General features: G+C 40.6%; 1 protein-coding gene across 4 annotated transcripts in view; it reads left to right on the top strand.

Moving 5' to 3' along the window:
• Positions 1–8,966: 8,966 nt before the first annotated feature.
• phactr2 (phosphatase and actin regulator 2) overlaps positions 8,967–24,408 on the top strand; it is a 56,861-nt gene continuing 41,419 nt past the window's right edge. For 2 of the 4 annotated variants that reach the window (XM_021576314.2, XM_021576316.2), the window contains exon 1: positions 17,595–17,949. In XM_021576314.2, coding sequence (XP_021431989.2) covers positions 17,907–17,949 — 43 coding nt within the window. In that variant the 5' untranslated portion in view covers positions 17,595–17,906. Of the gene's footprint in view, positions 9,062–17,594; positions 17,950–24,408 lie in introns of those variants that run through there. The other 2 variants (XM_021576315.2, XM_021576317.2) reach the window with 2 other exon arrangements.

Below are 24,408 nucleotides of genomic sequence, written 5' to 3' on the forward strand. Positions count from 1 at the left end.
TGCTGATAAATAAATTGCTCAGAGCAGAAGACCACCCTGTTGTCCTTGTGCCCAGTGTATTTACTCTGAACATGACGCAAGCAGTGGTTTGCGGGATTAACTGACTTTCACAAGAGGAAACCAGGAAATTGTGTCAGACAGGTTTTCCATCTCTTGGGTTGGAATCACAAAGTGTGTAAGAAAAATACAATGTGTTTGTGTATGTTTGTGGGAGGGTGAGTGTTATTGATAAATTCCACAAGTTCTTGGTGCATTGCAGCAAGCCCTTATAGGAAAAGGTCAACATTATAGTTTGGCTGCACCCACTGAACATCTGTTGTTTTTACATCACAAAATATGAAAACACTTTGTTGCCAGCGCCCTAAATAAGGTTTATATCACACATTTTATTTATAGATATAATACATGATAATGTCAGTTTATGTCAACCACTACATGCTATGCAATGCATTACTTGTAAAGAATGTGTTACATACAAACATTTGGAACACTTTTGCCCTCAGAACAGCCTCAACTCATCAGGGCATGGACTCTAAAAGGTGTTGAAAGCGTTCCACAGGGATGCTGGCCCATGTTGACTCCAATGCTTCCCACAGTTGTGTCACGTTGGCTGGATGTCCTTTGGGTGGTGGACCATTCTTGATACACAAGGCACTTAAATGTTTTATCTTGCCCAATCACCCTCTGAATGGCATACATACACAATCCATGTCACAATTGTTGCAAGGCTTAAAAATAATTATTTAACCTGTCTCCTCCCCATTCATCTACACTGATTAAAGTGGATTTAACAAGTGACATCAATAAGGGATTAAAGCTTTCACCGGGATTCAGCTGGTCAGTCAATGTTATTGAAAGAGCAGTTCTTAATGTTTGTATACTCGGTGTACCCAAAATTGTTAGTTCAAATAATAACTATCAAAAAGCAGAGTCCCTTATTGCTGAAACAATACTGCCACCAACTGAATTGTATTGGTAACTTCACTTCAATTCAACGTCTGTTCCACGTTGGTTCAATTTAATTTAATTGAAGTGACATGGAAACAACTTTGATTCAACCTGTGCGTGCCCAGTGGGATGTTCCGTATTGATGAAAATATTGTAATATGGAGTTGGGTTATGGAGGATTATGTTATTTTGTCTTTATCATTCATCTAGATATTATTACTCTGAACATACATTTACATAAGTATTCACACCCCTGAGTCAATTCTTTGTAGAATCACTTTTAGCAATTACAGCTTTATGGGTAAGTCTCTAAGAGCTTTCTACACCTGGATTGTGCAGGTGTAACATTTGCCAATTATTATTTTAAAATTTCTTCAAGCTCTATCAAATTGGTTCTGATCATTGCTAGACAACCATTTTCAGGTTTTGCCATAGATTGTCAAGTAGATTAAGGTCAATAATCTAAAACACAAGGCCACTCAGGAACATCCATTGTCTTCTTGGTAAGCAACTCCAGTGTAGATTTGGCCTTGTGTTTTAGGTTATTGTCCTGTTGAAAGGTGAATTCATCTCCTAGTGTCTGGTGGAAAGCAGATTGAACCAGGTTTCCCTCTAGGATTTTGCCTGTTCTGAGCTCTATTCTGTTTCTTTTATCCCCCCCAAAATTGCTGATGACAAGCATACCCTTAACGCGATGCAGGCACCACCATGCTTGAAGATATGAAGTGTGGTACTTAGTGATGTTTTGTGTTGGACTTGCCCCAAACATAACGTTTTGTATTCAGGACATAAAGTTAATTTCTTTGCCACATTTTTTGTAATTTAACTTTATTGCAAACAGGATGCGTGTTTTGGAATATTTGTATTCTGTACAGGCTTCATTCTTTACACTCTGTCAATAAGGTTAATATTGTGGAGAAACTACAATGTTGTTGATCCATCCTCAGTTTTCTCCAATCACAGACATTAAACTCTGTAACTGTTTTAAAGTCACCAATGGCCTCATGGTGAAATCCCTGAGCGGTTTCCTTCCTTTTCAGCAACTGAGTTAGGAAGGACGCCTGTATCTTTGTACTGACTGGGTGTATTGATCAAATCAAATCACATTGTATTGGTCACATACACATGTTTAGCAGATGTTAATGCGAGTTTATCGAAATTGTTGTGCTTCTAGATCCAACAGTGCAGTAATATCTAACAAGTAATCTAACAATTCCACAACAACTACCTAGTACACACAAATCTAAAGGCATGGAATAAGAATATGTACATATAAATATATGGATGAGCGATGACCGAGCAGCATAGGCAAGATGCAATAGATGGTATAAGTTACAGTATATACAAATGAGATGAGTAATGTCAGATATGTAAACATTATGAAAGTGGCATTATTTAAAGTGACTAGTTATCCATTTATTAAAGTGGCCATTGATTTGAGTCTGTATGTAGGCAGCCTGATGGCCTTGAGATAGAAGCTATTTTTCAGTCTCTCAGTCCCAGCTTTGATGCACCTGTACTGACCTCGCCTTCTGGATGGTAGCGGCGTGAACAGGCAGTATCTTGGGTGGTTGTTGTCCGTGATGATCTTTTTGGCCTTCCTGTGATATTGGGTGCTGTAGGTGTCCTGGAGGGCAGGTAGTTTGACCCTGGTGATGCGTTGTGCAGACCACACCACCCTCTGGAGAGCCTTGTGGTTGAGGTAGATGCCAACTGGACAACTTTTATATTTATTGCTTTTAAATCTTTTTAATTCATTTTTATCTTATTAACATTTTGTTCTAGCTAGCTATTTGTTTAGGTAGCTATAAAGTAAACACAATGATAACCCACCCATTTGGGAGCCAGGCTGACCCACTGAGGAGCCAGGCCCAGCCCATCATAAAGAGGTTTTCTCCACAAAAGCACTTTATTACAGACAGAAATAGTCCTCAGCACCCAAAACCCCACCACCACTCCTCCCCCCCACCCCTACATGGTCTGCGGTTGTGAGGCAGGACAGGACGTACTGCCAAATTCTCTAAAATGACGTTGGAGGCGGATTGTGGTAGAGAAATTAACATTCAATTCTCTGGACATTCCTGCAGTCAGCATGCCAATTGCATGCTCCCTCAAAACTTGAGTCATCTGTGGCATTGTGTTGATTGACAAAACTGCACATTTTAGAGTGGCCTTTTATTTTCCCCAGCTCAAGGTGCACCTGTGTAATGATCATGCTGTTTAATCAGCTTCTTGATATGCCACACCTGTCAGGTGGATGGATTATGTTGACAAAAGACGAAATGCTCACTAACAGGGATGTAAAAAAAAATCTGCACAAAATTTGAGATAAATAACATTTGTATCCGTATGGAATATTTCTTTGATTTCAGCTCATGAAAAAAGGGACTAGCACTTTACATGTTGTGTTTATATTTTTGTTCAGTGTAGTTTTGCTTGCTGAAATTGAAGTAATTATTTTAGTTGAGTTTAATGAACGACACTGAAATGGGTTACAAGGTTGTCGACTACACCTGTTGTTTACGAAGCATGTGACAAATACAATTTGATTTAATTTGAGATGGTTAGGGAAGACATACTTTGTTTGTGAGATATTCCATAACGTTCAGAAGAGCAGGATGAAGGCCATATCTGTTTTGTTTCTTGATTTAATAAACACAGGTGTGACAATGTTTATATGTTTCACAAGACCATTGATGTAGTCATAATGTTCTCACACAGTACGTGCGCACAATGTCAAGGCTTTGGCCAATATGGTAATATATCTACATAATTTTGTTTGAAGTAATTTTTATCAACAGGAGAAGGCAATATCACCCCCAATAGCAACCCCTACAAAAATGTCCAATAATTATAATCCATAATAATCCATATTTCCTGTTTCTGCAGGATTATATCCCTTCTGTAGCAGACTGGCTAACATTTTGATCCTATACCTGTACTGTAGAGTAATGGCAGGAAATGCTGAATGTTTTCTGGGAGATATGGTAGTGTCTGAAAAAGCCACAAGAGGGGGAAAAGCTCCTTCTGTTTGAGTTCACTGCCTGTGTCTGTTGTATCTGAAATGTATCTCAAACAGTGGAGGCTGCTGAGGGGAGGATGGCTCATAATAATGGCCAGAATGAAGTGGATGGAATGGTATCAAACACGTCATGTGTTTGATACCATTCCATTCCAGCCATTACACGCCATTCCAGACATTATTATGAGTCGTCCTCCCCTTAGCAGCCTCCACTGATCTCAAGCCAACATGTCGGCAGGCAGCCTAGCGGTTAAGAGCATTGGGCCAGTAACCGAAAGGTCACTGGTTAGAATCCCAGAGTTGACTAGGTGAAAAATCTGCTGATGTGCCCTTGAGTAAGGCACCAAACCCTAATTGCTCATGTAAATCGCTCTGGATTAGAATGTCTGCTAAATGACAAAAATATATTTGCATACTCAATAAGAATGATTCATCTAACACTGTTGTGGTCTTCTTATACACATAGGCCACACATCACAAGGCCACACATCACCACAATACATGTCTACTTGGAAATAATAGACTGTTCCTCCTTACACTAAATTAGTCATGTAATTAGTCATGTAATTACGCAGTCAGGAAGGCAGGCAGTGTAGCACCCTGTGCACATTGTGCCCTTTTTGTACAATACTCCCAAAATAGACATTTAGTTAAAATGTTACACCCCAAATGACTACGCATCAGACTTTCTGTGCCCTTTGCTACTGCCTATGTTTAACACAATACAGCTTTTTATATTGTGGTAGTACTTGTGTTTTCAACATATCTAGCATTTCATTCAATCATAGCTAGGTCATTAACAATGTACATTATGTCATGTAAAAGATGCTCAGACTACATTCTGTGAGAATTTGTACTGTAGCAGGCTCCTTGGTTTCTCAACAGGCCTAACTGGTGTGGTAATATAGTATCAATAAACATCAAAACATGCTATGTTTGTGTGTTAATTACTACATGGTTACAGCTGGATTAGTTAGGGGGAAATGATTTTCTAGGAAAGTACAACCCTTTACTAGGACCTGTAGTAACTGCGGGTGGTGCTGGATCGAAGGGAAGTGAGCTTCTTTCTCTTAAAGCAATCAGTCCCTAACCTGGGATGACTTGGAAAGTGCCAGAAAGGAACTGAAAGTAAAAGAGGGTAATCTAAGCAGTTAGCAGTTAGAATTAGAACATTATACGCTCTATACAGTATCTCTATGCAGGCAGCTGTGTGGGTACACAGATGGCTGCCTCTAACTAAGATAATTTCAGAGTGATTTCGGCTGATGTGCTCAATTAATTGTCTCTAGCTGACTGGGACTATTTCAACACAGCAGAACACCATCCCAAAGTTCTCCTCCCCTGAAATGATCTTCCCTCAGCTGTTGACCGTATCCCCTCATGGATTGGAGAACCTGGTTGATCCTGGTCTAATTTGAGAGCAGATATTTATGTCCGGATCAAGTTGTCCCACTACATTCCTGTTTTATTGTCATTGTTTTCGAGTCATATCCTCATCTTGAGTTGTGACCGACACGCATAGAGTGAAGCTTCTGGGATAAAGTAGGACAAGTATTTTCACCCAACTCATTGAAGTTACAACTTCAATATCTCTTTGTGAAGTAGATTACAGTTGTGCCAGAGAGTCACTGTTAGACAACTTATCTGAGTTCAATCTGTTTTGAAGGGCCTGCCATTGTGAAGTGTTCAGTCTGCTGGCATGACGTTACAGTAAATTAGTCTTCCTGAGCCTGTCCATCAGGCACCGACATGAACAGACATCTATTCCTGGCTTTACCCCCACTAACCTGCGGGGGACGCAGGGAAAAACGGCTCCAACATCTTCCTTGCTCAAGTTTCCAAGTGTTATGAGCTCTCTTGAATGCAAAATCGTGGCCCTGTGAGACGGCGATGCCAATAAGCTGGGTCTTATTAACATGACTCAGGATAAGACACAGATGCAGACACAGGAGGCAGACAGTTTGAATCTCAGATGTTTATTACAAAACAGGGGCAGGCAAATGGCCGGTCTAGGGCAGGCAGAGGTCGGTATTCTAAGACAGCGCCAATAGAACGGGATAGAACGGAAGGTAGACTCAGGGTCAGGGCAGGCAGAATGGTCAGAACCCGGAGGACTAGAAAACAGAAACTAGAGATGCTGCTGAAAATGGGAGAACGCTGGTAAGACTTGATGAGATAAGACGAACTAGCAGCAGATCAACAGGAAACGCAGATATAGTAAGTACACAGGGGAAAATGGGGGGAAATGGGAGACACCCGGTGGAGGGGTGGAGAAAGCCTTATGTTTTTTAATTGCTTATAAAAGGTTTATTTAGTTTTGCTGTCTTTACAGTTATAGTAATGACTCATCCTCATGGGTCAAGTTACAAAATAGTTCTGAATATCTGCATCTATGCTGCTGCCACATATCATACTTTGTTCCATGACCATGGTTTATAAGTTCCGACAGTAAAACTCAACCTTTAAAAGGGACAGCGTGACTTAAAGTTATACAACAACCTGACTGTGCCACGTCAGTGGCTCACTGTGTTTATCATTGCTTAAAGAGCCTCGAATACAAAGTTGTTTCCGCTGTCACTGTCAAAAATACGTACAGAACTGCCTTACAATTTCCTCCCACATGAGCTGACCCAATTGTCAAACAGTAACTCAGCTCAGTTAATGTCATACTTTAGGTCATTTGTTTCTGGAAGACCAACAGGACAAGGAGGATATTGTCACCATGTTGTAACTTGTAATAATGCTGTTCACACAATAATGATTAAATACAGTACATTCAATTACCTTTTGTTGAAACACTGGTGGAAATTTAACATGGACTATGACATTGAGAATTGAGAAGCTTTTTCAGTAATGCGGTTCAGTTGTAACACCATTAGGGATGGGAGTGTTGGGGTTTATTCTCAGTGTGTATAATTTACACAATGTCCTAAATTAGGCATCAAGTTGGTCAGGGGCAATAAAGGGCATCAAGCTGGTCAGGGGCAATAAAGGGCATCAAGCTGGTCAGGGACAATAAAGGGCATTAAGCTGGTCAGGGGCAATAAAGGGCATCAAGCTGGTCAGGGACAATAAAGGGCATTAAGCTGGTCAGGGGCAATAAAGGGCATCAAGTTGGTCAGGGGCAATAAAGGGCATCAAGCTGGTCAGGGGCAATAAAGGGCATCAAGCTGGTCAGGGACAATAAAGGGCATTAAGCTGGTCAGGGGCAATAAAGGGCATCAAGCTGGTCAGGGGCAATAAAGGGCATCAAGCTGGTCAGGGACAATAAAGGGCATTAAGCTGGTCAGGGGCAATAAAGGGCATCAAGCTGGTCAGGGACAATAAAGGGCATTAAGCTGGTCAGGGGCAATAAAGGGCATCAAGCTGGTCAGGGGCAATAAAGGGCATCAAGCTGGTCAGGGGCAATAAAGGGCATCAAGCTGGTCAGGGGCAATAAAGGGCATTAAGCTGGTCAGGGGCAATAAAGGGCATCAAGCTGGTCAGGGACAATAAAGGGCATTAAGCTGGTCAGGGGCAATAAAGGGCATCATGCTGGTCAGGGGCAATAAAGGGCATTAAGCTGGTCAGGGGCAATAAAGGGCATTAAGCTGGTCAGGGGCAATAAAGGGCATCAAGCTGGTCAGGGACAATAAAGGGCATTAAGCTGGTCAGGGGCAATAAAGGGCATTAAGCTGGTCAGGGGCAATAAAGGGCATCAAGCTGGTCAGGGGCAATAAAGGGCATCAAGCTGGTCAGGGACAATAAATGGCATTAAGCTGGTCAGGGGCAATAAAGGGCATTAAGCTGGTCAGGGGCAATAAAGGGCATCAAGCTGGTCAGGGGCAATAAAGGGCATCAAGCTGGTCAGGGACAATAAAGGGCATTAAGCTGGTCAGGGGCAATAAAGGGCATCAAGCTGGTCAGGGACAATAAAGGGCATTAAGCTGGTCAGGGGCAATAAAGGGCATCAAGCTGGTCAGGGACAATAAAGGGCATTAAGCTGGTCAGGGGCAATAAAGGGCATCATGCTGGTCAGGGGCAATAAAGGGCATTAAGCTGGTCAGGGGCAATAATTGTAACCGAAAGGTTGCAAAATCGAATCCCCGAGCTGACAAGGTAAAAATCTGTAGTTGTGCCCCTGAACAAGGCAGTCAGTTCCTAGGCCCTCATTGAAAATAAGAATTTGTTCTTAACTGACTTGCCAAGTTAAATAAAGGTAAAATAAAAAATACATTAAAAAAACCCCATGGTTCTTCAGCTATTACATTACCAGGTGTTGGTTCCTGGGAGACAAGACAGGTTGTGAGTGGAATACATAAGTGGCAGTACTTGCAGTCGTTATCTTGTCAAGTATGACTCATTCCTTTTAGAACAATGTCCAATTTCAACACTGTGCTTTAAAAAAAAAGATTTTTCACACAGTGGAGATTGGATCCCTCAAACCCACTTGTTCAACGACTTCAAGCATCAAGCACGCTCACATAACTTTCCCATTTTTTCTCTGATAATCGTGATGGGTATTGACACATGGAGTCTGGGGTGCAGAGATCATCTAAAAATGTAGGTGAATAGCAGCAATGGAATTAGTCTGGCTTTAATGAAGGTTGCAGAGCTCCCTCCCACCCTCCCCCTTTCTCTCTCCTTCCCTCTATATTTCTCTCTTCCCGTGGCCTCAGGCTGCAGCTAAAAGCCCCAGTGGACAGGAAGGTTCCAGACTGGCTCAATCAGGCCCTGCTAATGGAGGTAATGGTTGTTGTGTCATCCCCCTGTGCTCCCTGGGCTGCTTCATGGTCAGGTCCACTGAAGAGAGGCAGGCAGTGAGGAACACTGATGAATGTCAGAGAGCTAGCTTCCTGCACAAGAGAGAGAGAGAGAGACATCTCCCTGCATGAGAGAGAGAGAGAGAGAGAGAGATAGAGAGAGAGAGAGAGAGAGAGAGAGGGAGAGAGAGCCATCTCCCTGCACGAGAAAGAGAGAGAGAGAGAGACATCTCTCTGCACGAGAGACAGAGAGAGAGAGAGAGAGAGAGAGAGAGAGAGAGACGAGGAAAAGAAAGGATCTGCTTACAAGGGTGATCGCTTTCTCCTCTTCCAGTCATGGAACATGCTCGTGAGTGCCCTTTACTCTGTCTCTGTGTGTGTGTCTATGTTATTGTGTCTATTTGAGTGTGTCTGTGGGTGTGAGAGTTTCTTGTCTTTGTGCTTGTTGTCAAAGTTACTGTGTGTGTGTACTGTACAGTAGTTGATAGTAGGAGCTCTCTAATGTTCTCTGTTGGCAAAATTGCCCCTGGACTGTGCATGAAGAGGGTCACCTAGAGCCAGCTGTGATTGCTAAGTACCCTACTTTGCAAGCCTATTGAAAAGGACCTTTATGAGTTTCCCTCTGTGTATTCAGATCAGCTGTTCAGGGAACACCGCCAGGCAAATAGACCCTTGCCTGTAATGTGATGGTTGTTGGTTTACAGTTGTTTAAATTACTTCTTTTTTGCCTAAATTGTTTCGAAACCTGGTTTGTGTTGTAGTTATTTGATTAAATAACGACAAAACACATGGCCTTATCACTTTGAGAGATTACATTTAATAATATTACATGCATCATCATCACATAACTTATCGTATAGTCATATCTAGTGACAGGGTATGATGACTTATTCTTTAGTAGTGCATTACGGTCCGTCTATATTTAGTTGATGTCATTTTATATGTTTAATTACGTTTGCCACACTGTGAATGTCATAACATTTAGCCAAGTCTATTAACTCATGCCATAACTCCTGTTCAAATGCAACTTGTATTGGAGAAAGTGGACTGACAAGAAGAACTAAGTACATAGATTGCCCACACAGAAATATATCAACTGCCACTATGATAATTCTACAGTAGTAACAAACAATGATGTAATGTATACAAAGATGCGAAACAAAGCCATTCTGCATGACTTTGTGTGTGTCTGTTATAGCTTTGTATATTTCTTTACCCATGATTTCATATGGTCCAGGTTGTGCTCTTCAATATTTGTTTTACAATGCAAAACATAATTTGTATTCTGTATCATACGAGGCAGGTTGTCCACGTTTGCATCGCCTCAGACCACAGTGAATCAGCAGTGTCATATTGATGTAGAAAACCCCAAGGCTTGACAAGGCTAAAGTCATTTAAAGTGATTGATAGGATCTGCTTACTCCTTTGTTTATTTCACAAAACTCAACAAAGAGTGAAAACTAATTTCTCAACTCTTCCCTGTGGCATTACTAATGCTGAAAGTTGGTTTATTCTGTCACAATCAACCATACCCCAAAATAGATGCACTCCATGATGGGAAATGTTGTACTATTTCCATTGGTTAATGATTAAATGCATTCTGACAAATGTTTGATTATTTTGTCTAGTTTTATGTTGTACTTTCAATCAAACTTTTAATTGAAAGAACTTTGGTACAGTGTGACAGCGTATACCCTTGAAGCAGCAGACCAGTCTTGGTACAAACAACAGGACATTGTGGCAGTGTAATGGTTCAGTCTTGGAAAGGGACCAAAGTAACTGTAATAATGGTAAAAAATCAATGACACTAAGCATCAATAACCTTAGCAGCATGAAACGTCTGAACAAAGACAATTGGATTCTAATTGAGGAAGATCAGATGTCTCCTTTGCTGCAGGTAGTGGTGGTGATTTTTCAAGAAACAAACAGTCCTACATTGTTTATTTTTTTGTGAATGAGCAATGGGTGTGTAGACCTCTGTCTCTGGCTGAGTCTGTTGTTGTCTCCTCTCTCTCATAGTGAACCTGTACTTGATCATTAAGCCCCAATTTCTCTGCACTGTGAAATATAATGCTCTCAATTCTCTCTGCAATGGGCTATTATTAAGCAGCCTAGATTTCAAAATAAGAGCCATCCAGACCAGGGAAAATAATCTACTTACTGACAGGATGCCATGTATTGATTTGTATATCTACAACATTTAGGTGTAGGAAGTGAAGTGGTCCCGTAATGATAGATTCACGCCATCCAAACAAAGTAACAAAGTAACTGGTATCAGTTTCAATAATAGTTTGCTTGTGGAGAAGATCAAATCTAATCATGTTGTGTATAAAGTAGATCATTCTGATATGTCAATGTTATTTTTTTTCTTAATATACCATACAGGTATATATAGTATTTGTATGTAATCACTAATGATTTGTGTATGTGATAAAAGGTTGAGGTTGCAGCATACAGAATCAAACTGTGGTGCAAATTGCACATGCAAAACATAGTTACCATCCCTTCTCTACCATTGGAAGTATGAGTACGTGCTTGCACCTCTCTAGCTCATATAATGCCATTTTCATTTTTGTCTTTTAACTGTTGGAATGGAATGCCGAAATGGTATAACTTAATTCCTTTCTTAAAAACCTCTATAACAGCTAATATTAGCTGGGTCCATCACATAAATTCACTTCAATGTGTACTGTACTGCCGCCTGTAATCTGAATGCACTCACTGACACTTAGCTCTGTGTGATTAGACTATAAGCAACTTGACAAACTCAACGACCATCCAATTATTTCCCAGTGCTTGATAGCGAAACTAGGCCTTTGCTTTTTGGATCTAATAGCAATTACCTGTATGGGCAAACGGTCCTGTCTGCTCCACTCAATCCTTCATGCAGAACAGGTCATATAGTATGGGACCTAAGTCGATTCAGAGCACTGAATGTATCAAATTTGTCATGACACAGTTAGAGATGTTCGCCATGGTTTTGCTGTCATTTTAGACAGATAGAAACTAGGTTATATAAAAGATTGTTTACCAACACTTTGGAACACATTCCCTTTGGTTCCACATTTGAGGTTAATAAATAAATAATCTAAAGGAGGAAGAACTAAAAAGCACCACTTAAACAATAATTACCGTGAATTTTTTTCTGAGATTGCTGCTTAATAATGTATGACTCTTTCTCTTTTTCCTCCACATGTCGATGAGCTGTGTGCCCATCGAGCTATTTTCTCAGACATCCTGTTACAGTGCAGTTCCTTTTTCATCCTTGGCCATTAGTCAATGAGTGAGGTATACTGTAACAATACAAAGACATACAGTCAGTATCCATTACGCTATTTCACTTCCTACTACTGGGCCTTCTTCATAATTAATAATTAGGATAATGCTGAGCGGAAATTGTACTAGAATAGCAAAGTAATTAGGCCATACATAATTACTTGTCAAGTATTGAAACAATATAAATGTTGTACTATTTTTAACTTAGTATTTACCCAGTGATTTGTAAAAGTAGGCTGTCCCAACATACCTATCAATACATTCAGGAACTGAATAAGTTGTAGGGCTAGCTGGGGAATAAGTGTATTAGCACTGATAGATTCATGGGGCTGTATTTGGGTTCTTGTGGAGAGGTTGATAAGTAAAGAATATACTCTTGGCCAATCAAAAATCAATTCCCTTAAATATCCACTTAGACTGCACATTGGTTATAGTCCTCAGGGATTTCCTTCCTATGCCACTGCAGGCTTTCATCTCTAGAGCAATGTTTGGTAACACTTTACTTAAAGCTGACTAGTAATGCTTTAGTACAAATGTTGGATCTTAATTTGATCACTATTGTCACAGCAAAATAATTCTGCAGCAACAGGATTTGAACGTTTAGTCCATAATGTTACTTGATCTGTGGTTTGGCTGTTAGCTGGACAAAATTAGGCTACATGAAAAGTGCAATACTGTTAATATGTGTGTTAGTATTAGTGCGAGTTTTCAGAGAATGTATGTAAATCACAAAGCTCATCTGAATTTCCTGCGGTGTAGAAATATTCTCAGCAACAAGAGTGATCAAATGAACATCCTACACCTGCAATTATTATAAGCATATATATATTTATTTTATTTATTTAACCTTTTTTTAACTAGGCAAGCCAGTTAAGAACAAATTCTTATTTTTCAATGACTGCCAAACCCTCCCCTAACCCAGACGACGCTGGGCCAATTGAGCGCCCCCTATGGGTTCTTAACAGTAAATTGTCTTCATTCTGTGTTTTACAAAGCAAAACATAATTTGTATGCTGTATCATACGAGGCAGGTTGTCCACATTTGCATAGTGTCAGACCACAATGAATCAGCAGTGTTATAGTGATGTAGAAATATATGAGCCGTGATTGTGTTCAATATTATAAGGCTAATGTTATGTTTCTCCATGTACTGTGGAACATTTTGGTAACACTTTTCTTAGGTCTGATTTTGATTTATGGTATAGTTTCAATAAATCCTTGTATACAGAACATTGTTTATTAAACAGTAGATGGCAGCCCTGCACCTAAACCAAACAGTCTCTGCAAAGGCCAATTCATTTTTACAGCCTCTTTTCATTAGGCTACTCTGTATATCAACTCACCATAGACCCTATTATGTACATACATTCTGGCCATTAATCATGATTCAAATTTTCCTACATGTCAACACTACCTGGTCCTTTAATTGAGCTTCTATATATAGTAGTTTGCACATTTCACTTTATCTACACTCACAGTTTCCCTATTTGTACAATGCCAATGCTCTTACTTAAGGTATAAGTTGTAGTCAGTGTGTGTGTCAGTGCTGGACTGTTTAGTATACCCATGTTTTGGTATGTGAAGGTATTTTATCTCCTGCTAACACACGTCATGCAGCCAAGGTGTCAGCTGAGCCCCCGCAGAGCACTCTATGACATAAGAATCGCATTGCCCACGGGCTGTCGAAAGCTGGAGTTCACTCCAACACACGGGTTGAGCCTCTTGCCTCGAAAAGAAATAGAGTCAGCCATCTTTGGTGTATTTTTAAATGGTGTGAGTGTGCTCAGGGCTGGTGATCTCATAGCATTTAGGGCCAAAGTAACAGCATATGCTTATTGTACAGCGCTGGCTTTGCCAATTCCAAATGATCGTGCTGTAACATTAGGAGATACACTATGGAATAGGAGGGAGGTGGGAGAACGTGGAGATAGATTATGGTGATAAGTTCACCATGTAGCTGCCTATGAGCCAATGCTCAGAGAAGGTCTGGAGGCAGGAGAGGGCTGGTTTCCGTCAGCTCTTGGCAGGAATTGGAGAGCCTTCCTGAGTGGTCCCCACCCACTGGCAATACAGCTCACTCAGGGCTTTTTTCTCCTTCTCAGCAAACCATAGCCTACAGCTAAAGAGGAACTGTTTGGATGGCTGTTACACTCTAAGAAAGTTGTGGGAAAAAAGAAAATACAAAATAATAGATATAATAAAGTTGTGCAGGTAGTAGCATAGGCAGCCGACAGTGGCCGCTAGATCTCTAAGATTGATGTTCATTCCCGGTAATACACTCTTGTCCCCTGTGGACCGGCTAGTACATAAAGCATCCTCCATTCAGGCTGAAAAGGCATAATTTTCCTCCTCAACTAGCTTTAATGGCGGACCGTCTGAAAAAGAACTGGGAAAATATGTGTACTGTCTTAATAAAACATAATTTTCCACCACAATTTTCAGATTTTCCGACAATTTAAGATGATTTATGTAGATCTAAGCTTTCCATTGGCCAAATACATTATTAAACAAACTTTCTATTCCGTTTTCAAAGACCTATTTTAAAATTTGTGCTGAGTTCATATTTATTTTAAACTAGCTAACTAAAAAGAACACTAAAAAACAATACCATGATTATAGTGATTTGAAAGATTTAAAAAAATAAAAGTTATATTGTCACATGCGACAAATACAACAGGTGTAGACTTTACTGAGGAATGCTTACTTACCTAAGAAAAGATTAGCATAAAAAGTAAATCGTAACACAATAAAATAACAATAACGAGGCTACAGTATATACAAGGAGTAACGGTACCGAGTCAATGTGCAGGGGTACGAGGTAGTTGAGGTATATGATGTAATGTGTACATGTAGGTAGGGTAAAAGTCCCTAGGCAATGAGGATAGGTAATAAACAGAGTAGCAGTGTATGTGAAGAGTGTGAATGGTGTCGATATGCATGCGTATGTGTGTGTATTGTGTGTGTGAGTGTATGTAGTTTGTGTGTGTGTGTGTGTGTGTGTGTGTGTGTGTGTGTGTGTGTGTGTGTGTGTGTGTGTGTGTGTGTGTGTGTGTGTGTGTGTGTGTGTGTGTGTGTGTGTGTTGAAGTGTCAGTGTAGTATATGTGAGTGTGCATAGAGCCAGTGCAAGAATATCAGTGCAAAACAAATCAAATATGAAAGGGGGTCAATGCAAATAGTCCGGGTAGCCATTTGATTAACTGTTCAGCAGTCTTATGGCTTGGTGGTAGAAGCTGTTTAGGAGCCTTTTGGTCCCAGATGTGGTGCTCCGTTACCGCTTGCCGTCTGGTAGCAGAGAGAACAGTCTATGACGGGTGGCTGGAGTCATTGAAATTATTTTTAGGGCATTCCTCTGACACCGCCTGGTATAGAGGTCCTGGATGGGATGGAGCTCAGCTCCAGTGATGTACTTGGCCATATGCATTACCCTCTGTAGCGCCTTGCGGTCGGATGCCAAGCAGTTGCCATACCAAGCGATGATGCAGCCAGTCAAGATGCTCTCAATGTTGCAGCTGTATAACTTTTTGAGGATCTGATGGCCCATGCCAAACCTTTTAAGCCTCCTGGGGGGGAAGAGGCATTGTCGCCCTCTCTTCACGACTGTATTGGTGTGTTTGGAACATGATAGGTCTGTAGTAATATGGACACTGAGGAACTTGACCCGCTCTCGACCTGCTCCACTACAGCGCTCCACTACAGCCCTGTCGATGTGAATGGGGGTGTGCTCGGCCCTCTGTTCCCTGTAGTCCACGATCAGCTCCTTTGTCTTTCTGACGTTGAAGGAGAGGCTGTTGTCCTGGCACCACACTGCCAGGTCTCTGACCTCCTCCCTGTAGAATGTCTCATCGTCGTCAGTATTTTTGGTTGAAGTTTAATTGAACAGTATAAAACAATCAGAATGGAGAAAGACCCATTGAAATCACTTAGAATGCATGTGTTGCCACCCTAGGGTCACACACTACCAAAATAAAATTTAGAACGTGTATTATTCAAAAACATCAAATAACATCAAATAGCACCATACCTTAAAAAGAAAATGTAATACTGTGATTTTATATTTTGGCCATATCTCCAGTCTGTGCTAGCTAAACAGTCCTGTATCTTAGATTGTTTGCTTGTTGTGCAATCCTCAAACTGCCATCAGTTTGAAGATCTGAACACTGTAATTGTATTATGGTGTCACTGTGTGGTTGAAAAATATCTATACTGTGTTGATTAAATGACATCCAACTATTTACATCTGTTATAGGCACCGAGGTGGTTGTAGGCTATTGGGGCAGTATACCAGAGATTGTGGCTATAATTGTATTTATTTATTTATTTCACCTTTATTTAACCAGGTAGGCAAGTTGAGAACAAGTTCTCATTTACAATTGCGACCTGGCCAAGATAAAGCAAAGCAGTTCGACACATACAACGACACAGAGTTACACATGGAGTAAAACAAACATACAGTCAATAATACAGTATAAACAAGTCTATATACGATGTGAGCAAATGAGGTGAGATAAGGGAGGTAAAGGCAAAAAAAGGCCATGGTGGCAAAGTAAATACAGTATAGCAAGTAAAACACTGGAATGGTAGATTTGCAATGGAAGAATATGCAAAGTGCAAAGTAGAAATAAAAATAATGGGGTGCAAAGGAGCAAAATAAATAAATAAATGAAATACAGTAGGGAAAGAGGTAGTTGTTTGGGCTAAATTATAGGTGGGCTATGTACAGGTGCAGTAATCTGTGAGCTGCTCTGACAGTTGGAGCTTAAAGCTAGTGAGGGAGATAAGTGTTTCCAGTTTCAGAGATTTTTGTAGTTCGTTCCAGTCATTGGCAGCAGAGAACTGGAAGGAGAGGCGGCCAAAGAAAGAATTGGTTTTGGGGGTGACTAGAGAGATATACCTGCTGGAGCGTGTGCTACAGGTGGGAGATGCTATGGTGACCAGCGAGCTGAGATAAGGGGGGACTTTACCTAGCAGAGTCTTGTAGATGACATGGAGCCAGAGGGTTTGGCGACGAGTATGAAGCGAGGGCCAGCCAACGAGAGCGTACAGGTCGCAATGGTGGGTAGTATATGGGGCTTTGGTGACAAAACGGATTGCACTGTGATAGACTGCATCCAATTTGTTTAGTAGGGTATTGGAGGCTATTTTGTAAATGACATCGCCAAAGTCGAGGGTTGGTAGGATGGTCAGTTTTACAAGGGTATGTTTGGCAGCATGAGTGAAGGATGCTTTGTTGCGAAATAGGAAGCCAATTCTAGATTTAACTTTGGATTGGAGATGTTTGATATGGGTCTGGAAGGAGAATGACGAGATGCTCGTGTCTCCACCCTAACAACGGGAGTCGTTGTTCACAAAGGCGGAAGACATGCAGGAGGACGCCAGATCAGGTGGGAACATTATAGCCAATGAGAGGGCAGACACAACTCTGATATCAAATATGTGTTCAAAGTTGCTGGAATGACACGTGCGTCCACTTATATCAGTACACTTGTAACAACCTAAGCATTACGAAAGTTATATTCGATCAAATAAATCGCACGTAGCAAATTTGCAATATATATATTTTTAACCAAATTCGACACACTCATTGGCCTCCAGACACAAATTCCTCACTTCGTGGACAGATTTTGGGCGGAGTAAACCACCTCGCTTCGCCTCTTCCTCTCTGGTAGTAGAGAATTCCTCCCTTCGACCTCTGACGGGTAGTATCCTAATCTGCATAAAGAAATGACAGGCATTCTTGAGCTGAATCGGAGGGAGGTTAAACAGAGGTTCTCAGACCAAGCGACGTTTTTTTCAATAGTTTTAACCCAACAATTGGCCTGAAGTAGGTCAAATTAACTTTAGGATTTGGCGATGACTTTATTGTGAAAGTTCATCGGGGACCGCGTGATTGTTGGTTTGGCGGTCCATTGAAGACAGAATGGGCCAGACTTCTGTCTCCTCCTTGTCTCAAAATGCGAGTGGTGAGTCTGCTTTCCTCATTCACGCGCATACAGATATATCTTATTGTTCAGGAAGTCGATAATGTCTGACAATTTTAACTCGTCTTACTTTTCTAACTTTACCCTTTTGAAATGCACATATTCAACAAGTGTGAGTTGGTTTGCTTGAAAATATCGGTCTTATTTTCCTTTTACTCCAATGTGATCGTACATGGGCATCTACATCATTGCAACTGATTTTGAATGCATAAAGAAAGCTTTTAGAATAATTGTCTTGCATTAGGAGATTGACAAGAATCGGATACTTTGTACCACTAACGGTTACGTTATGCTCATCAGTCATGGAACTAATGAGTCAACAATGACTCATCTTCGAAACCAGTTTTCAATACCCAAACTAAATCGCAATGCAAACTGGAAGACATGCAAAACAGATCATTTGTGCAATAGTGAACGGTTATTCCATAATAAAGAATCCAGTACCAAACTGCTCTGACTCTCCTTTTGACCGGTTTGAGTACTATGAGCTACATACTCAATGGGAGAGATACTGATCAGCACATCTGTTGTCTTTTCAAAAGAGAGCAGGGGCATGTAGGTTTGGTGAATTATCATACACACAATGAGTAACGAAACCTCGACAATGACCAGTGGTGTAAAGTACTTAAGTAAAAATACTTTAAAGTAAGTTGTTTTCTGTACTTTACTATTTCTTTGCCTGCTTTTACTTCACTACATTCCTAAGGAAAATAATGTACTTTTTAGTCCATACATTTTCCCTGACACCCTAAAGTACTTGTTACATTTTGACAGAAAAATTGTCAAATTCACACACTTATCAAAAAGTCATCCCTACTGCCTCTGATCTGGCGGACTCACTAAACACAAATGCTCTGTTTGTAAATTATGTCTGAGTGTTGTGACCCTGGCTATCCATCAATAAAAAAATATAACAAATATTGTGCCATCTGGTTTGCTTAATATAAGGAATTTGAAATGGTTTATACTTTTACTTTTGATACTTAAATACATTTTAGCAATTCTATTTACTTTTGATACTTAAGTATATTTAAAAATATATATACTTTTAGACTTTTACTCAAGTAGTATTTTACTGGGTGACTTTCACTTGTATTTGAGTCATTTTCTATTAAGGTATCTTTACTTTTAATCAAGAATGACATTTTAGTACTTTTTCCACAACTGACTGAGACCAGTGGGATAACACAGTAGTCTTGCAGACGACATGTGTTCAATACCCGGTTGGTCACACATGCTCGAGGAAATTGACATTACTGTATTGATGTCAAAGTTACAGTAATATGTGGGTGGTTTAGAAATGTGCGTGGTCTCTGTCGGCATGCCACCTTTGGTGAGACAAAAAATTGCGGTCCTCCTTTTATCCCTCAGCAGAATAGTAGCCTAGGCTATGCAGTGTCAGCCGACAATGCACTTTAATTAATGCCTATCCATGTGGTCGCCTCTGTTTATAAAACAGGCAGTTGGAATGGCTTTATAGTCCTGATACCTGACAAAGATTTAAGACAGCATTTTGGTTATTCAAGCTCTAAATATCAGCTACCGTAGGTGGCGGTTCCTAAAGTAAATTGGAAAACATTTTCCAAATGTTTATACAGTGGATTCGCAAAGTATTCAGACCCCTTTTCTTTTTCCTCATTTGTTTTACGTTACAGCCTTATTCTAAAATTGATTAAATAAATATTTTTCCTCCTCAATCTACACACAATATCCCCATAATGACAAAGCAAAAACAGGTTTTTAGATTTTTTTAACGAAATGTATTAAACATAAACAGATACCTTATTTACACAAGTATTCAGACCCTTTGTTTTGAGACTTTCGAAATTGAGCTCAGGTGCATCCTGTTTCCATTGATCATCCTTGAGATGTTTTTTCAACTTGATTGGAGTCCACCTGTGGTAAATTCAATTGATTGGACATGATTTGGAAAGGCACACACCTGTCTATATAAGGTCCCACAATTGACAGTGCATGTCAGAGCAAAAACCAAGCCATGAGGTCAACGGAATTGTCTGTAGAGTTACGAGAGAGTATTGTGTCAAGGCACAGATCTGGGGAAGGGCACCAAAAAATGTCTGCAGCATTGAATATCCCTAAGAACACAGTGGCCTCCCTCGAAGAAGTTTGGAGTTGGCCGCCCGACCAAACTGAGCAATCGGGGAGAAGGGCCTTGGTCAGGGAGGTGACCAAGAACCCGATGGTCACTCTGAAGGAGCTCCAGAAATGGAAATGGGAGAATCTTCCAGAAGGACAACCATCTCTGCAGTACTCCACCAATCAGGCCTTTATGGTAGAGTGGCCATACGGAAGCCACTCCTCAGTAAAAGGCACATGACTGCCTGCTTGGAGTTTGCCAAAAGGCACCTAAAGGACACTCAGATCCTGAGAAACAAGATTCTCTGGTCTGATGAAACCAAGATTGAACTCTTTGGCCTGAATGCCAAGTTTCACGTCTGGAGGAAACCTGTTGTGGGGATGTTTTTCAGCGGTAGGGACCGGGAGACTAGTCAGAATCGAGGGAAAGATGAATGGAACAAAGTACAGAGAGCTCCTTGGATGAAAACCTGCTCCAGAGCGCTCAAGACCTCAGACCTGGGCCAAGGTTCACCTTCCAACAGGACAACCCAGGAGTGGCTTCGGGACAAGTCTCTGAATGTCCTTGGGTGGCCCAGCCAGAGCCCGGAACTGAACCCAATAGAACATCTCTGGAGAGACTTGAAAATAGCTGTGCAACGCTCCCCATCCAACCTGACGGAGCTTGAGAGGATGTGCAGAGAAGAATAGGTGAAACTCCCCAAATACAGGTGTGCCAAGCTCGTAGCATCATATCCAGGAGGACTTGCGGCTGTAATCACTGCCAAAGGTGCTTCAACAAAGTACTGAGTAAAGGGTCTGAATACTTATGTAAATGTGATATTTCAGCTTTTTATTATTAATACATTTGCAAAGATGATTAAAAACTGTTTTTGTTTTGTCATTATGGGGTATTATGTGTAGATTGAGGAACACATGAATGTAATCCTTTTTAAAATAAGGCTGTAATGTAACGAAATGTGGAAAAAGTGAATACTTTCCAAATGCCTCAGAGGATCATTAACTTCTTAATTGTTTTGCTGTGGATTGTTTCAAATCACAGGCGAGTAGGCTTTGCATTGTTGGGTTGTCCTCAATTTTGGCAGCACTCATGGCAATAGACTTAGCTGATTATTGAGTTGTGCCTGTCAGTGAAAAGCATCAAAAATATGTGTGAAGATGATGTCTTGAGTATAATTTGAAATGTTAAGACAAAAGAAGGGGAGGTTTTGGTGGCGAAGATATGGGCTCATCGCTCTCCAGAATGCACTCAGCTCTCCAGAATGTGCTCAGCTGTCTCCTGCCAATTCATGCACATTAATTGTTTCATTGTGTGAATTGTTTGCCCTTTGTTTATTTGTATCAATTCCTCATTACATAAATCACCGGTAGTAGGCTGTATCACATCTGGCCATGAATGGGAGTCCCATAGGGTGGCGCACAATTGTCCCAGCGTCGTCCAAGGTTTGGCCGGGGTAGGCCATCATTGAATAATAATTTGTTCTTAACTGACTTGCCTAGTTAAATAAAGGTAAAATAAAATGTTTAAAAAAATAAAATAATAATAAATACATATATACACCAAGTTTTTTATATATATAATAAAAAGTGTACATTTACAGTTAATCTCTGTCATTTGGTTACATTAATATCTCTTAATGAATGGATTAATTACAGTCATTCTCTGAATGGAAACATTGTTTGCAGAGTTCAAAAGTTTTGGTTTATTTCATACCATGATTTATGAGGTTTGTCAATGTTTTTATTGTCTTGTTTGGAGCGGTCCATATGAGCATGTGTCTGGTTGTTTCTCTATCCTGTTGATGGAGTGCGCGAGCCTGATCAGCATAAAGCAGGCTACCTGGCCTGCAGCGTGCACATGTAGGAAAGTACATTTGAAGATCAGACATTTGGGGATGTCTGATTTCTGACCACCACTAATAATACACTAAGGTTCTGTCATTTTTGTAACCATGTGACAAAGATTTTGAGAAATTAAATATGAGTATGAAAATCATAACTGGCACGTAGAAGTGGTAGGATACATTCTTAGTGTGCTGCCTGTCAGCTACCCAAGTTTATCATGCGTTGCGTTATCTTGAAAAATGCAGTTTGTATTTTCTTCTTTGCCAAATTTGAAATCGCTAATTATCATGACAATTTAGCCCACTTTGTGAAACTCCCGGACAGCAGTAGTGAGTAGCCTAATTTCATTCCATAGGCTATTGTCCATTTGACCTGTCCTGTTTTTAGAATATGGTGTGTTTGCTAACATGATAGTTCATATTCACATTGAAGCAAATGTTTTATTTGATAGGACACCATTTAGGCTATTTGATCGGAAGCATACATGATATAAAAAGTGTCTCTCTCATGACATGTTTATACATTTGGTTGCCCTGCAGGCTACAGAAAAGGCCACAGAGGCTATATACTCTATCTACTCTATAGGCTACATGATTTGATGTATTGGTGAAGCACCACAGCACTGCGTCTCCAACAGCACCATGGAGAGGCGTGCTGTGCATGGTCTAGATACATATTTTGCACCCCTGCCTTTGGCAAAGTGCACTGCTTATCATGGGGAGGCATCGGCGTTCAATTTAATAGCCCAAATGCCACTGAGTGAGAGAAGTTTTCATTGTTTTGAGGCTGAGTTATGTGAGGTGTTATGTGTTGGAGGTGCGTCTTGATCAGTTTAGCTCGGAAAATGCCGCCCTCGTCAATCTGCAGCTCTAGGCGTCCGCCTAATCCTGTCTGATGGGCGGGCCTGCCCTGCTGTCGGCACAGGGTGGAGCAGGGATGCATCTTCTGTAGCATACTAACCACAATGCTTACTTAACAATAACATTACTCACAAGTAAATGCATGCCTGACATTTCAACTCTTCAAGGCCTAAAGGACCTTCTAGTGCAGCAACATAACCCAAGGTGTTATGGTTGAGTTTACCTTGCAAGGTATGCATACTCTTTAACAACATTGTTCTCTCCATGTTCTTTTTTCTCCTATAAGTAATCATAGCCCATCATTTTCACTGTTCATAATAAAACATATCAGCTTTTTACATGTTTGGTTGGTTACACTAAATTTGAAAAGAATATTGAATGTCAAATAGCTTGGGATCTTAAAATACCATGATGTTTAAGTGCATAAACCCTCCCCGGTGACTGTATAAACACTCCCCGGTGGCTTCAGCTGAAGAAACCTCTCCCTATTTCCCCTTGACCAAATATTTTTCTGGTTGCCGGTGGCACATAAAGCAAGACAATGGGAAAAACATCTGGTGAGCAAACAGCATGTCTGATTGAATTGAAAGCACACAGATGGATGTGCAGCATTTGAATGCTTTTTGTTTTGGTGTGTAGTTCCATCGTATGTCATTTGGCTACTCAAAGTTCTATTTGAGGCCCAAACGGTATTGATGTTTTTGGTTATGACATGCCTTTCCAATGATGTCATCATTCGTTCAGTACGAGTCACACACAGCTTCAAATAAAACTTCAGGCTAATTGATAAATTGCCAAATCCGTCAGGTTATTAAACGTCTGCATAGGTCACAGTTCATAGTTCTTATTGATATGCATTATTATTTCGACTTTCTCCGAACTGAAGACCATCAGGCCAATATTAGGCTATCCCTAGACATTTGAAATATTCACGTCTAGAAGAGCCTCCAGGTTTCCGTCATAGCTGGAAAAAATATAATTACAGGGGCAGTTTGGTGAAACTAATCCCGTCCGGACATGACGTTCTATAGTAATACTAGTCCTGTGTGAATATGGCTTATATACACATTTATGACTGGGACTGTACAGAAGTGGCATTTTCTGTGTCCTTCATTTCGTTACGGCTCCAAGTCATTCTCCTTGACTCTGAAGGGAGGCGTTGTTAGAGCTGAGGACTAACTTTGTTTGTGTCCCTAAACCATTTTCTCCCTTGTCAAGCAGCTGTTTGAATTATTATTGTCATGCAGTACTTTGTTTCATACTGTCTGTGAGTTATACCGCCACCCAAACATGAAAGCTGCTGCCTGGACTACACCAGAGATCAACACTAATCTAATTTTAGGCTTTGTATACTGTATGTGTTAGGAGATCCACATTGACAACAAATCCTGAATGTTTTTTTCCCCTAGCAGATTGGCATTCTTCTGTATGTGGCTTAGATTTTTCTGCTGTCAGTGCAATCTCAATCATTGTCTGTTTGTTTGGTTTGACAGTCAATTAATTCACAAGATAATCAAACACATTTGAGAAGGACTACTGTTCCCTCTGTCAATGAAATTTGCTTGTCTAAGACCAGACTAAAGTTGTCAGTAGCCCCATTTTAAAAGTTGGTACTGTAAATTTCAATGTCTCTCAATTG

The sequence above is a fragment of the Oncorhynchus mykiss genome, chromosome 20 (assembly GCF_013265735.2).
Source record: "Oncorhynchus mykiss isolate Arlee chromosome 20, USDA_OmykA_1.1, whole genome shotgun sequence".
Lineage (NCBI taxonomy): Eukaryota > Metazoa > Chordata > Actinopteri > Salmoniformes > Salmonidae > Oncorhynchus > Oncorhynchus mykiss.